At 35.7% G+C, this 16,909-nt stretch overlaps 1 protein-coding gene across 1 annotated transcript in view; it reads left to right on the top strand.

Moving 5' to 3' along the window:
• The window catches only part of LOC128986622 (uncharacterized), a 164,229-nt gene that overhangs the window by 123,100 nt on the left and 24,220 nt on the right, over positions 1–16,909 (top strand). Inside the window, exons 11-16 of the mRNA XM_054407076.1 lie at positions 314–487; positions 771–1,662; positions 1,838–2,012; positions 2,731–2,858; positions 4,425–4,531; positions 12,870–13,077. Of these exons, the coding sequence (XP_054263051.1) occupies positions 314–487; positions 771–1,662; positions 1,838–2,012; positions 2,731–2,858; positions 4,425–4,531; positions 12,870–13,077 (1,684 nt within the window). The remainder of the gene's footprint in view (positions 1–313; positions 488–770; positions 1,663–1,837; positions 2,013–2,730; positions 2,859–4,424; positions 4,532–12,869; positions 13,078–16,909) is intronic.

The raw sequence follows: 16,909 nt of genomic DNA, 5'->3' as shown, positions 1-16,909 counted from the left end.
CTCAGTTCAACAAAACCTCTAGATATGTCTCAAGGAATATTCTGACATTTGCAAATTGAAATTTTGTCCCCCGGTCTGGTCTCCGGTCATTTCCTTCTTGTACTTCATATTAATCATCAGGAATCACCAAAATCGTAAGTTAGATAGTTATCTCTTTGTTTGTAGTTAGAAGGAGAAGTCGATGACCGAAGATCACAACCGTACTTGCTACTCTCTACCCGCTTCCCTCCGACCAATGCATTGTCTAGGATATTCCTGTGACATACGAAGGTGATTGTTAACTAATGGTTACGCTCTCCCCGCTGTTGTCTAGTCCTGGCGATGCATGAGACCATACTCAAATGCCCAACTCCTGGTTGTAACGGCAGAGGGCACGTTAGCACCAACCGTAACACCCACCGCAGCCTCTCCGGTTGTCCAATAGCTGCCGCAACCAAGCAAGCTCTGCGCCAAAGCAGGGCTAAGCAGAGCACACAACCGATCAGAGGTGAGAATTTGGTGCAGATGGTTTTGTGATTTGCCAACCCCGTTAAAAAAAATTGTATACAAGCTCTAATAACTATTAGGAATATCCCTAAATCATTTTCTAAATATTTGGAACAAAATTTCAAAGATTTGAATGAATAGGTACGGTAATAATGAATAGGAAAAACATTGTTGTCAAATGTATAAATTTAAGATGGGTTCAAACAAGTGATATTTCTGATCACACGGATTTAATTTTCATCCATAAATAAAGGTTTATCTTCTGAATTTTTACCTATTTTCAGTCGCAACCACATGTGCAGCGGATTTCAAGCCACAGCCCTCGTTGTTCACGAGCCCTGCAGCACCTGGGGAGATGAAGCCTCACTACCCTGTTCCCTCCTATCCATCACATGCTCCTTCTCCTTACTTCTCAACTGCTAAACCAACTATCAAACCCACCAAGATCGTAAAGAAAGAGGAACCTGACAACAGCTCTTTTACGGTTGTACCAAAATCAGAATCTTCCAATACCAATAACAATAACAATTGTGCTGTGCCCACCAAAACAGAAATGATAGTAAAGCCAGAGATTCCATCAGGCAACACCTGTAGGTCTAGCAGCCCACCACCACCTCCTCAAGGGTGGGGTAACTCTTACGACTACATGAACCATGATTCCAATTCTTCCTCTGTATCAAGTATGGACGTAATGAGCCATTATCATCAGATACCTCCTCATATGCCAGTAGCTCCTACACCTGTCTCTCATCATATACCTGCCCCACCAGCTTACGTTGCCAAAAACCTTGAAGAATCTCGATCTTCAGTTCAGCACCGTTCTCCTTATGAATCCCCCTCAATAAGTTCTTCTGAAGACGTTTACAGAGACAATCCTACTCGCACTTATCCAATAACTAACACCACTACAATAAACCGTCCGGTTCCCTCCTACTCAACAGAGGTTACTGCTCACACTTACGAAGTAGCAGGACACAGACCGTACGACCCTGGTAGTACCACCAACTACGAACGTTACGATGCCACTCCCCAGCCCTGCCCTCCCACCCCCCGCTACCCCGAATACCAGGAGCATGAGATGAGAGCCTATGACCAACAGCACCACCAGATGTCTGGGATAATGAAGCCTGAACATCCTTCCGAGAGCGAGTCGTCTGAAGGCCCTCTGTATCCCAGGTACCACCTCATCTAATTTTGCACTAACTCTTAACAAACCATATATAACCAGCAAAACACACAAAATGTTGAATGCTTCAAGAGAGTATTAAGAATTATCTGTAGCGACTATTTAGTTACTAGCAACCTGCAATGATTTCCAGTTTCTAATGTGACTCAAGTATTTGTGTTGCAGGCCCATGTACCATTATGATCCAGCGACCGGGCCAGTTCCAGCAGGATTTTCTCCAGCTGCTATTAACCTATCAGTTAAGTGTGTAGCTGGGATGAAGCCTGGAGAACCGAGGTCTCCTGGGGCAGCTTCTGTGATGGACCTTTCTACTTCCAATGTTACATCAACCAGTCCTCAGGTACATCAAGTTACCCTAAACCAGTATGTAAGATATCTTGCTGTCAAAACATGTAGGCTACCTACAACAGGGCCGCCCGAAGGGGGGGGGGGAACCGGGGCAAGCTGCCACGGGCGCCGTGGCTAAGGGGGCGCCGAGCAGCGGCTATTTGTATTAACATAGTATTAAAATATGAGAATACTGGGGGGGAGGGGGCGCCACGACCATGTTTGCTCCGGGCGCCGCCAACCCTAGGGACAGCCCTGCTACAAGCCCACGTAGAAATGTTCAGTTCCTTTAATGCACACATCAAATACTTTTTAATACTTTTCAATGAAATGGCGACCATACAAAGTAGGTATTTTAAGCCAAGTATGAATGGAGATGAGTGTAGTATGAGTGGCGCGATCTTGTAGTCTTATTAGTGACTAAGGCCAACTTATTCCTTAGACGCAGCTGTTAATTAATAGCTCATACAGCTAATGGCAACTAAGGGACCTACAGTTAGTGGAATAGGTGGAATCCAAACCACATTTTTGCCAAACACACTATCATTCATTGTTTTGAGGTATCTGCATAAATGCCCTCAAACAGACTATTGTATTAAAGTATATGAGAATTATTAAATCGGCTGAATTTTTTCATGTAATAATAGAAGGCAATAAGACATCTAACTACAGTTTTAAATAGGGTTTTCTTATTATTGAAGCTTATTACATTGATTGATTGATGTTTTCAGGCTCCTTATGGCTCCAGCCCAGGACAGTACCCCAGGGGTAGCCCGAATGCCACCAATAGTCCACACCCTAACAGCAGTCCTCAAGCTACAAGTCCTCAGCAACAAACACTGGACCTTAGTGTTACAAGGTGAGTTGACTCCTTCCCTTACAGAAATGTAACTCTCTACCTACCAATGGCATTAGTAAAATTTTCAGAGTTAAAATAATCTTAGTGATTGAAAATTTGGGAGTTGGAACTGAATAAGGCTGCAGTAAACACTGACAACAAATAACAGAGGAGAAACAGGTTCCTTTTTTTATCCTCATCACTACACCATTGTGGATAATTATACTTGTTCAATTTTTTGTGGTCTCAAAGATGTGAATATCTCCTAACTGAAGTTTGACCACTTGTAATAGTTCTCCATAATTATGGCCACTTTTATGTTCAATAATTGAATTACCATAATTTAAGGATTTTTTATATATGATGTAAAAATTTGATTTTAAATAAAGTGATAAAAGGTCAGCCCATCTGTGCCATTTGCCCATTTAGTGAAAGTTCATTAAACAATCCTCATAAAATTTCGATGTCTGGTCAATCATAATTACCTTATGTTATTCTTCACATTTCTTTAATTTGCCTTTCCTAAAATTCCCATTACATTCTTTGCCTTTTCTTCCACCCAAAATCATGAAAATTTGTATTATTGAAATACAGTATCCATAGTAAGTATATAAACCCCAACAATTTGTTTTGGTTTCTTTGATTACTACGTAATTTATTGATATGAGTAATTAACTGATATGAGTAAGGAAAGCACCTTACTGTCTTCATTTTAAATTGCATTTTTACAATTTCACCTTATATTTATCAGTACCGTATGTAAGTGTAGTTTTGTATGTTTGATAACCACACATGTTTCCCCGGAGTTCTTTATATATTGACTTTGTTGTGCTGAAGTGATGACGTGTAAGTATTCTTGTATTTTATAGCTTATGTAACACTGTTGGCATTACTTAAGAATCAAAAGAAAAAGTTTAAGGATTTTTAGCAACATCCATTGATTTTATGATAAATGAAGACATAATGATGAGGTGCATTATCATATTTTGATGTATTTCTTATTTTGTATTAGTGTCATATACTTTTCTGACAAGTTAGTGTGTACTTTTAGCATTTCTGATTCTGACTTTACTGTATATACTTAAATTGTTATAGGTACTCTATGTTCCTTGAAGCATTCAACATTTTTACTAGGCTAAATGTTTTACAATTACAAAATTATTTTCTGGAAAATGTATAAAAACTATCTCTTGACTGATGCTGGCAGTCAAAATGGAGTAGTTTTATACAAAGCCTAATAAATTAAAATTAGCTATGTCATTTATGATACACAAATTGACATTTAAAAAAGTGTTTTAAACGTACAATAAATTGTTTCCTTAAAAATTCTGTATCCTACTTATTTATAAGTTAAATTAGTAGTTTATTTCTCATACCTTCTTCTGTACATTATGATTTTTACATTGTTGGCTAAATTAGTTTTGATGTTGGGTTTTCTGGCAACAGAATGAAAAGAATTTGAGTGAAGTACAATATTGTAGTTATATATTATGCTATAAAGCTGTAATCATATTACATTGTTTCCGGTTATTTGAACTATTTTCCTAATTTTCTGATTAGACAAGCAGCTTGCTCCTGTCTGTTTAGGGTTCCTGGACGTCCGGTTTTCCCAGGAGGTCCTGCAGGATACAGTCGGGAGTCTACTCCAGACACGGGAGGAACTCATTACATCGACTCTTACCGGGATGTCAATGGTAAGCAGCAGCTGATTTCCTTTCTGTCTCAATACAAATAGTACAGTATACTTATTTTTTCTGTATTCAGTTCTTCAAAAAAATGTAACTCTTTATTGGATGCACTGATTTTGAAATGCCCCCGGCTGAATGCGGAGATTGCTGTACTTCTATGTTTGGGAAAATAAACACCTGTTTTATGTGATTTATTCTAAGAACCAGGGGACAGAGCCATGCAGTTTTTTTCTGACAGGCTCGGTATAGTTTATTTTGATTGTATATAAACAATAATATAAAGGAAATTCACATTTATTTAAAAACTAATTTTGGCTTTTATTATTTAAGTTTCAGTGGAATTTCAATTTATGATGATGGAAATTTTAACCTGGCAATCCAATAGATTAATTAGTTTTAATCTCACTCATTTCTTTTTTTGTAAATAAATAAAACAATTTAATGTTAAAAATAAATCAAATAAGTTTTTTTTTGTTTTAGTTCCAACTGTAGGAATTAATCACAGGTAGCATTTAATACGTAGTGTATGTAAGGGGTGTAATTCATTTCTTGGTACTAAACTAAATCTTTCTTTAAGTAAAAGTAAAACTTCAGCATGAGCATACTCTCTAAAATACTCTCGTATGATGGATTTGCTGAAGATAGATATAAGTCAGATTCAAGCGTACATTGTTTACTATAAAGATTATAGTAATACAATTAACTTACTAATTAAACTGAAGAGTGCATACAAATTGTAAAATATACCCTTAAATAAGAGTGAAACATTGAGTTCAGTGAAACATTGACGTCAGTGTACTCAACGTCACCAACACGAAACACAACACCAACATTAGCTCTATTTTCCCCTATATCGATTAATCTTCAGTGTAATCTTTGCTCAATAGTTACAACTGATATTTTTTTCCTTTATAGGCCCACTGTATTTAGTAATTTTCTAAAGCTCACAAAAATGAATAGTATTTTGTAAGGAATAGCACTAAATGGAATTCAAATAAATGAATTTATTAATTTAAGAAATATTTACTGGTATTGAAGGAAAGAAGGTTTAAAAATGTAAAATTCTGCACCTAATAGCAATTTATTGGTAGATATATCAGGGTCTTTAGCAAAAGTTACACTATTGAAATGCTGTGCAATTTTTTAGCAAGTGAGGAGTACACTTCTGGTGGAAGGTTAAAAAATTGTATGGGTGCATAGCTTTGTTGCTAATCTTTTATTATCAGCTGGATTTGATTATTACCCAATTAGCTGTACAGAGTAACTAGCTGTTACCATAGACAAATATAAAACTAGGGTGGTCTGTCGTTACACTTTAGACGCATAAATGAGCGAAGCATTATTTAAAGATTGTCAATGGCTAAAGCAGCTAACAACCTACAATATGTTCCCTTTCAACAGATTCACCGTTTGTTTGCCCGATATTATGTAAGTTCTAAAGAATGACAAACTGGCCATCCTGACCATTTGCTTGTACTTTGTAAATGCGCATAGCGGGATGTACTCGTGCAATCAACATTTGTTCTACAATCGTCAGGTCAGTTAATTCGTTCGGGACACTTGACACATCCATATTATTTAACGCCGTGAATTTAGTTGCATTCGAACGACAACGCGAAGAAATCGGTGATTGGTTTGAAGCTGTTAGTGTTGTTGGCGATGACAGTTAGTGCAAAGTGTAAAATTTTAGTGCATCTAATTCATGTTGGGATTGATTAGCTAACTGCCTATCATTATCAGCTTCTTCTGCCCCTGCTTCCAGGGCCGATTTACCAAATAGGCAAGGTAGGCACGTGCCTAGGGCGCGAGGCAATTGGCTTTTTTGGGGGGCGCCAAAAAATTGGGAAGTAAAATATTTTGTGGTTGTATTTGCATACGATCACGTTAAAACTCTGATAATCCCTCACGGCCGTGTAGACATCATAATAATTGTCTCCCGTGATTGCGGCAAAATTCTGACTATTTTCTGCTGTCGTGTAGACATAATTATCGTCTTCCATGATCGCGGAAATATATGAACATATCCCGCGGTCGTCAGGAGATTATCATCGTCTACCGCGAACGAGGCAACATTCTGATCTTTTCCCGCGGTCTTGTGGACATTATCATCGTCGTGCACAATAGCGGTTAAATTCTGACCACCACTCGCGGCCTTGAGGACATCGTTATATCATCCCCCGCTGCCCCGCGGTCGTGTGGACATAGTAGTTGCCTCCCGCGATTGCGGCAAAATGGTAATCATCACTCGCGGTTTTGTGGAGATCATCATAGTCTTCCGCAAATGAAGCAAAATTCTGATCTTTTCCCGCGATCGTGGGGACACCATCGTCTTGCGCAATCGCGATAAAATTCCCTCGCGGCCGTCAAGGCATCATTATCTTCCGCGCGGTCGTTTGGACTAATCGCCCCCCGCGATTGTGTCCAAATGGTAATCATCTCCCGCGGCCATGTGTAGATCATCGTCTTCCGCGAATGAGGCTAAATTCTGATCTTTCGCACGGTCGTGTGGACATTATCATCGTGTTGCGTGATCGCGGCATAATTCTGATCATCCCTCGTGGCTGTATAGAAGTCATTGTATCTCCCGCAGATATCGAAATCGTCTCCCGCGGTCGTGAAGACATCGTAATCGTCTCCCGAAATCGCGGCCAAATGTCAATAATATGACACAGTCATGTGGAGATCATTTATTTATTTATTTATTCTTTCAACGGTAACACCATTTTTACATTCAAATATACATTAAATAGGATTAAATCGCTTTATAAAATAGCATAGTTATCGTCTTCCGCGATCGGGGCAAAATTCTTGCTGTTTCCCGCGGCCGTGTGTGGACATTGTCATTGTCTTCCGTGATCGTGGCAATATTATGATCATCCCTCGCGGCCGTGTGTAGACATATCTCAGCATGTCTCCCGCGGTCACGGAAACGTCACAGTTGTCATGCGCAATCGCGGTAAATTGAAAATTGCAGGTAGAAATACTAAGTTCACGCATAATTCCCGGTTTAAACAAAACTCACGCATAATTCACGAATTTCCCGACTTTCCCGGTTGGTGGATACCCTGTTATATATAATGCGAAGGGGCGCTACTATTAGTTGTGCCTAGGGCGCTGACAGGGTCAAAAACGGGCCTGCCTGCTTCATCTGGTTCTTCTTGTTCACGACGCCACTCTCTGACTCTCTTACAATATTTGCATTATTGGTGCGACGACCAATATTACGACGTGGCCTTTGAGGCATGCTCAAAACAAATATAGCAAAACTGTTACTTCCATTGATAAACTGTTACATTCCAACTTTAACCTAGGATGAAAGTAAACATTGAAATGTAAACAAAACAGTTACAAACAATTAACATATGTTTATCTTATTTAAATGAAACGAGATAAACCCATATGTCATAAACCCAATATAATTTTTCTTTCAACTTACATTAAAATAACAAGCGAAATTGTGTGACCCGTAAAATAAAATCCAGAAGGAAATTTGCAAATAAGTTTTACCTAAACATTGTGCTCAGTATTCTTTAGCTGTTGGCCAAATTTCATATCAATTGGTCAAGCCGTTACATTCTGATGCTCTTACAAAGAAGTTACAAAGTGAGGGAAAGTGAGCTTCGCTCAATAAATATAGACTGTCAAAGGAAGGTTCCGGCGCCCATCGCTAGGAGTACTGTGTAGTTACGGCGCACACCGCTTCAGGCGAGGAGCGCAGTAGCCGTATGTGAGCAGCAGACGCTGCAGTGATGTGCGCCGTAACTACATGGCAAACCTAGCGGTGGACGCCAGAACTTATGATAACCGCAACACAGCTGACAGTCTATATTTATTCTATTTGTCTATGCTGTTACCCACGGGCTTCACTCCCATTTGACTTCATAAGTATTAATAAAACTATCGATTGGTTAAGTTAGCTGAAATAAACAAAATAGAGTACAGTGTAATATAAACAAATAATCACACCCCAGACAGCACAGGATGTTTTAAAAATATATTTTTTTAATTTTTAAAGTATATTTTAAAAATGCATCCTATTCCACCCCCAATGTATCCTAAAAATATTTTAATAAAATATTTCATTTTCATATTTTAAAAAATTTAAAAATATATTATTAAAAAAATGTTTATAAATATTTTAAATAATAAAGATTTAATATGAAAAGCATAATTATTAGTTGAGTAAATTGATTAGTTAGAATTAAATAGTTCATAAAAACAAATTTTGAAAAAAAAACTAGAACAAAATTTTTTAGCCCAGACCCGGGTCTGGAACCTGGTACCTTCGTCTTGTGAGCCTCTTATCTTACCTCTGAGCTAGCTGTGATTGTTGATAATTAGAGTTTTCAAGTGGTCAAAGAGTAGCCAATAGTTGCAATGTCGCAATACTTGTACTATTTTTTAATATGATTCTGTTTATCTATTTGGGCATCAATTAGTTGAATTGTTTTTATGGGAGTTAGAGAGAAGAGAGGGTACTGGTATTTGAATATAGATTATTTAATTACCATTAGATTAGTAATGTTATTATAATTGATGATCTTATAAGATTAATTAATCTTTCCCCTTAAATTGTTAAACCACCTATTAAAAAATTAGCTCAAATTAGTTAAAGAATATTAATTGAAAAAAATTTACATTTTAGTATAATTGTTATATGTTAAGCAGGTGTTCCCCACTGTATCTAGTATCACAACATCATCTGACTACATTTATTATAGATCCAATTTTCTATAGATCCCAACCATGCCGAACCATTTCCCAATGTTGGGTCAACAATGACAATAATGTGTGCTACTTGGGCGGACATCCAGTAGGCCTATTTTAAAAGTTTACTTTTACAACATAGTCTAAACCTTGTTGTTTAACTGTTTGGGGAAAAAATGTATTATTTTTGGAGTGATCTTAAGACAACTTTAATATAAATGCAATTTTTAGTATAGGCAACTTGAATTATTTTAAAAAAGTCAAGTGAAGTGTTTTAGTCATGGCCTTAAAACAATTATTTAAGGAACAAGAAATTTGCTGTCAAAATATATATTTTAAATGTGTGGGAAATATATTTTACCCAGCTCAATTGAAACAAATTACCACAATATATTTTTAGAACTTAAACAAGCTATTTATAAAATATTTTTACAGTTACAATTCTATAAATATTCATAAAAGCTATATTTTTAGGTGAATAAAATATTTTATAAATATCTTTTACATAAAAAAAATTAATTATTTTGTCTTAATATATATTAAAAATATTTTGTAAATATATATTCAACCGAAAAATAAAAATATTTAAAAATGTATTTTTAAGACCATTAAAAAATCATTTTGAAACTATTATGTTAACATATTATTAAAAAAATAAAAAAAAATATTTTAAAAATAATATTAAAATGTATAAAATATTTTTAGGATGAGGATGTATATTTTAAAAATATTTATAAAATATCCTTGTGCTGTCTGGGACCTGATTTTAATAAGGTAAATTGAAAGAATAACATACAAATAAGTACAGCTGAGGTACTTTTAACATTATGTATATGGAAAGTTTCCTTTAGAAAGTAATTACAACCTTAATTTATGATATAAGGGACAGTTTTGAACAAGTTTCTCCTCACGACAAACATTTTAAGTATATATGGCTTATAAGTATGTGAGTTGTAGTTTTCTCAAAAGTTCATGGGTACTTTGGGATTTATTTATGGATTTCTGAGTTTAGTTAAGTTACGGTATATTATAGTTGCTTTACCCATGCTTCACAAAACGGTGAAGATGCAGAAGAGAATACACTGTGGTTTTTTTAAATCTACTGTGTTCCAATTCCTAATAAACGTTACCTATTTAGATGAATCATGAATCTTGTGAAATTAAAAAAATGATGAAAATGTTCATGTCAAATGTCATGCAAAAAGATGCATTTCCACAATTTGGGTTACTGGACACATAATATAAAACAACTTGGATCAAAAGTTTTGGTTGGTAGACTAATAGTTTTACTTTTAAACCTTTAATTGATTCAGTAACACAGGTACCGTATTTAACTTTTATTTATTTTTTTTGTAAATAAGAGGATGAAATTAATTACAACAATCAGGATATTGATAGCACATTGAGATAGTCAACTTTTTAATACAGATTTCAGAACCTTCATTAATTTATGCAGGTTCCTCTAAAATAAAAAATAAAACATTCAATGAAGATAAAATAGTTTTTTCTGATCAAGATTTTCCCCAGCCTCAATTTGTTTTTTTAATATGAATGCAATTTTTTTATTCCAATACTTGACGAATTGACTTCCAGTTGCTGCCAGTTTTATTCTTGAAATAATTGGAAATTGCTTGTAGTGAGCCCCTTGATCATTTCCAAGAGCTCAATATTGCTGAAAACCAAATTAAAAACAAACACAATTGAGTTTCAATCATCATTAGTTTTTTTATGTATTTTTCCCTCTGAGAATACTAAACATTTATTTTATGAAATTGTTTTTTTTAAATCGTGTTGTTATTAATACTTTTAATTTTACGACCAATTTAGTTAAATTAAACTTAATGCTAAAACAATCACTATTCACAGTGGGCTATAATGTACTAAATAAACGGTATAAGCAATCTGACTCATACTTTTTCCTATAAGCTTGATAACAACCTTTATCATGGGTAAGCGGAAGCGGGGGGAGTATTTATGATATTTTATAGGGGAAAATCATAAAAGTTGCAATAACTTTTGAGCCGTAATTGTTACAGCAATGGGGGTTGCACTATATATACACCGTGTCCCAAAAAGAATGGATCAAATCTGCAGTTTAATATACGTGTTATTGAGGTTCGTAGGAAAGTCAAGTATGGCTTATATTAAAGCTGACATCTTTAAGTTTTTTTTTTAGTATGATTCAACAAAAATCAGCTGTCCATTGTTGTGATCATGCTTGAATTTTCAAAACATAAACAAACAACACAGTTGCATTATGAATGTGCAGTTAAAAGCACAGCGTCTTGAGTGGTTCATTGAGACTAAATCAGTGGTTAAAGTAAAAAGGAGATTTCGAACTGTATACAATGTAAATTCACCATCCAGAAACAGTATGTAGCAATGGTACAGGCAGTTTAAGGATTCTGGAAACATCGGCCAGACGGATGAAACCTTCCCAGTTGGATTGGTCGCGGCGGTCGCATACGGTGGCCTCCTAGATCTCCAGACATTACGCCTTGTGATTTTTTTGTATGAATGGGGATTTGTGAAAGATCAAGTGTATAACTTGCCGATCTCAAACTTAGATTAACTTAAAGCAAAGATAAGGGAAGCCTTTGGAAAATATCCAATGAAATGCGACACAATGTGTGGTCTGAGCTTGAACACCGCCTTGACTTTCTCCGAGCGAACAACGGAGAACATGTTGAGGTTAGGCAGTGAAATCATGTTGGGAAAAACTTAAAATGTTAAGAAATAAAATGTATATAAAGTTAGCTTTTTATCTTTAAGAAAAAAGTGTTCATGTCAGTTTACTTTTGATCCATTCTTTTTGGGACACCCGGTATATATATTCTGGTATTCTTGATTGATCCTGGTCAGTTAAAACATCTAGAAAACTACTGTGATACATTAAACCATCTTATTCCCATTTCTGTATCAACGACACAATTATTTAAACCCTTAAACTTGTTCTATCAAATAATGCACTTACTTAAAAATATTGTTATTCATTGTGACCCTTGGTTGGAAATATAATTGATAAAATGGAAGAATTACCTTATCCAACCACAGTTGCTAGTATGACAACTAGTTTCGTTCCTTAGAACATTGTCAGGTCATTGTATGCAACCACATCTTCAATGTATGTATGTACATTGTGGTATGTCAAAAGATTCTTTAAAAACACTGTCACAATAGTAAAAACTAGTCATGTTGATCAAACTTAAACTTTTTTTTAGTCAGTGACAGTGATAAGAAAGTGCTGGCCAGCCTTTACAGTTTTAACCAGTTTTAACCAGTTTTATCACTTTTTATTCAATTTTAATAGTTTGATCAACATGACTAGTTTTTACTATTGTGATTCTGACAGTGTTTTTAAAGAATCTTTTGACATACCACAATGTACATACATACATTGAAGATGTGGTTGCATACAATGACCTGACGATGTTCTAAGGAACGAAACTAGTTGTCATACTAGCAACTGTGGTTGGATAAGGTAATTCTTCCATTTTAAAAATATTGTCCTGTTGTGTGTGTATATTCTATTAATTTTATTCTATCATCATTAAATACTAAGAAAATGAATGTGATTTTATTTTTTTTTATGTTTAGGCGAATTCTAGAAAGTAATTCTCTCAACCTGATTCCTTAGGTTACACGGGGATGAGCCCCCATCCAGGTTATGCTATGTCTGGATCTGAGTATCCAGCAAACAGCTACACTCCTTACCCACCCTCTGCCTACTCCTGTGGATATCCTGCAGGAAGCTATCCCCCAGGACCCGGATACTCCCCAGCCGCCTGCTATCCCATGGGACCTCCGCAGCATGATAAACTTCCTCCATCATCAAAGAATGATAGGTGAGTTATTCTTAAGACATTTTTACAGTTTCTTTCATAAGTGAAACCCCAAAACAAAAATATGAGCAGTAGCAAAAGATAATAGTGCACATGCACGGGCTTACAGCAGAACATTGGGCTGGCTCAGTTTGGTGAGCACAATTTCCTAGCGTAGGATGATATCGGTTTGTCATATCAAAATCTGTTATGGTCTATTGACTAGACCTACAAGTTTCCATTATATTTTTATGTTTGTAAATACCTACAGTTCTTCTGTTCACCGTGCCTAAGCTTTTGTTTAATAGGGTGTTTACAAAATAATTTTTTTAGTGTTTAGTTTGTGTTTTTAAGTAGTTTTCTCATTTGATATTGTTGTTTATTAATTAATACTCTACTTCCATTAACATTTTTTATATTTAATTTTTATTATTTTTTAAATTACTAACAAAATAATTTTCTTTGTTGAGAAAATGAAATTTTTGCCACACTACTGTTTTAATAGACTTTCCACACTTTAAATCAGTCCGGAAAACAGCTGTTTGCCATGGGGTTTCATTAGACTGTACTGTAATGAATTTTTACTGCACACCAGCTGATTATAATCAGCAATATAGGTCAACGAATCAATAAACAAAAACATAACCTCTTTTAGAACTTATGAGAAGTGATTGTTAAGTCCATTCGGTTATATAAACGGATTTGTAGGCTACAGTTTTTTTATTGTTAGGTTAGTTTAGAGTAGTATAGCTGGTCCAAAATGTGTTTACTATACTCGTATGCTAATCCCATGCGAGACAACCATACTGGTCTGGTAAACACCTATTTTCCGGACCATTAACATTAATATACTATTACGAGTAGGCCTACTTAAACACTACTGAAGAATTTAGATAAAACGCTGAACGATTAAACATATAACTGGAAAGTATAGTTTTTAAACAAACCTTTGGTAATGCAATATTTTTTTTAAACGAATTGATATATTGTAGCGATGTCTTTTTATTTTCCATGACACCCATAACTGCGATCTAGATTATCGCTCTAGATCTGAAAACAGAAACCCTGATTTACTTGAACTCTCTCCAGCATGTGGATGCCCATGTAAATATATGGTGACCGTACCACTGAGCCATATTCCAGAATAGGACAAATAAGACTTTTATATAAAACTAAAATAGTTTGTGGTGATCAAAAGTATCTTTTATACCTAAGTATGAAGCAAAGAATCTGATTGGCTTCATTAGTGGACATGATTTATGTGCTCCAATGGCAATGAGGTCAAGATAAAACTCCCAGATCTCTTATCCAATCAACTCTGTCTAGTTCTAATATTTCATTTCCAAATTGATATTCATGGATGAGAGGAGCCGACCGGGCGTGAGAAAGTAATTCTATATGGCACTTATTGATTTGTAGCTGTAAGCCACCTGTCTATTTGATTGAGATATATTTTAAAACATTGTTTGCAATAAAATTATTGTTAAGTTGCTATTACATTTGCTGTTTACTTTTCTTTCTTCTGATGTTACACTTTTTATCACTATAATAAATCTTCTAAAATACACATTATAGGCCTACAGGGTGCACCAAAATAACCTGACGGGTTTTAAAATTAAATAACTCAAGAACAAAAAATTTTAATGTATTAAATAATTTTATATTGTTCACACTAACACCATTTTCATTTATGAAAAATTATATCACCTAGGTGATGGACCTTCTCCATTGACGCAAGCTTCCCATCTTTTCTACGTTGCAGTCACCTTCCGTATCACCACCTGGGGAATAGTACAGTAATCTCTTGTGTACACTACTTGAGTTTAGGGATGATTCGAGATTTTGAAACAAATACTTTGCTTTTTAAGTAGCCCCACAGCCAACAGTCACACAAAGTTAAGTGTGGACATCGAGCTGACCACGACACATCACCAAACCGTGAGATCACTTTACCGGGAAAGAGTTCACACAAAACTGTCATTGAATCATTGGCTGTGTGACAAGTTTTGCGCCGTCCTTTTGAAACCATACGTGTTGGACATTTCTATCCCTAACATTCCCAGAGTTGTGGAACCATAAAAACCCCATCAGCATTTCCACATAGCGTCCCGAGTTTACCGTGACTATGTTCTTCCTTTATTCCTAAAAAATATGGTCTGATGACTTTGGATGAAGTGATGTTTCATGAATTTTCTTAGGATTTTCAGCAGACCAGTATCTGAAATTTGCCTTTCTGGAATGATAGAAATGAGCTTCATCAGGCATAATCAAAAATTTAAGAGGTAATTTTCAGTAGCCAGCTGCAACAGTCTCTGAAATGTCAAAACTTGTGATTAAAAGCCTCTTTCATTCAATTTCTGTACCATAACAATTTTGTATGGGTGGAAGTTGAGATCTAAATGTAAAATTCTACGTAAAGCAGTTTGAAATTGCCAAGTCCATATATTGTCTACAAGCAGAACAATTTGGACAGGGCCGCAGCTACACATTTTTCCGGGGGGGGGGGGGGCAAGTCTTAAATTTGCCGCCCTTTAACCACACAACTGAGGATTTTTTCTAGGTCCAATGACATTTTATTATCAATCTTTACAAGAGGCAGACAAACTTTTTTTAAGAAAATGGTCCAAAGGTTTGATCATACTTTATATTAGGGTAAGGTGGGGCAAGATAGGGAACTTTAGCATTAATAATTTTTGGAAAGCTTCCTAATTGATTAATAAAAATAATTGATATTGCAACTTAAACTTCAGTGTCCTTATAGAGTATATATAAATATTTTTACTCGTCTAACTTAGAAACTTAAACATAAAAAACCTTTTTTTAGTTTACCAAGTACCCCATCTTGCCCTGCATGAGGGCAAGATGGGGTGAACAGGATGGGGCAAGATGTGGTGCCATTACAAAGTAAGGCAAATAAACAAAATACAAACTTAAAAACATTTGTTTTAATATAAAAAGTACCTATAATGTTGTCAATTAGTGATATCAAGTTTTAACAGAAAACATAAAAATGACTCAGATAAACATACAAATTAGGCCTACTCCAATTTATATTACTACCTTTTTTTGGAACTTCAACTGTTACATAGGCTACCTACATTTGCGATAAGTATCGCTCTGTGGAACTGATTTTTGGATCAAACCGTTCCTGATAACAACATCAGCCATAAAAACTGTTTCTTGAGTCACTTCACTTCGCTACCGGTACTACTAGTAAGAGGAGGGCATAATCCACGGCCGCCTTTAACTCCAGACACGGCCACCTTTAACTTCAGGCCGCGGCCTTGTAGTGTTGGCAACATCGCAAGTGGTGTTGTTTAGGGACAGACGTCCCAAAAGATAACACGACAGACAGGTGACATTATCTCATTAATGCGCACTTTATTGATTTGAATTTAAATTTATGAACATTATTAAAATATTGAAAATAAAACATACAGAATTAATAACCGAAACAACATGAATTAAAAATCAATATCTGTACATTTTAAGGCGAGTCAATATTGTCATAGTCCAGTAACCAATCTTTCGTAAATACACAAATACCATTAGCTGCTTCCAAACAAAACAGCTGTTACAACACCACTTGCGACGCTGCCACTTCGAAGGCCGTGGCCTGGAGTTAAAGGCGGCCATGCTCCAGGCCGCGGCCTTCGAAGTGGCTACGTCGCTTATACGTCGTTTATAAGGAATAAGCCGAAATGGGCAGCGAGGCTATTCGTCGACTGTAGTTGCGTCCAAACATAACTTTATTTTATCAAATACAAAATCTAAATAAATAAATAACAGAAGATATGATGAGGTGAAAATATGATCTAAATGGAGTTACAAGAACAAACTCCATTTTGTAATTTTA

This window comes from Macrosteles quadrilineatus, unplaced genomic scaffold, assembly GCF_028750875.1.
Source record: "Macrosteles quadrilineatus isolate MER2022 unplaced genomic scaffold, UCM_ALF_1.0 Scaffold_2__2_contigs__length_208266976, whole genome shotgun sequence".
Classification (NCBI taxonomy): Eukaryota; Metazoa; Arthropoda; class Insecta; order Hemiptera; family Cicadellidae; genus Macrosteles; species Macrosteles quadrilineatus.
Note: the sequence above shows the minus strand (reverse complement) of the source record. Positions and strands in the feature narration are given on the sequence as shown.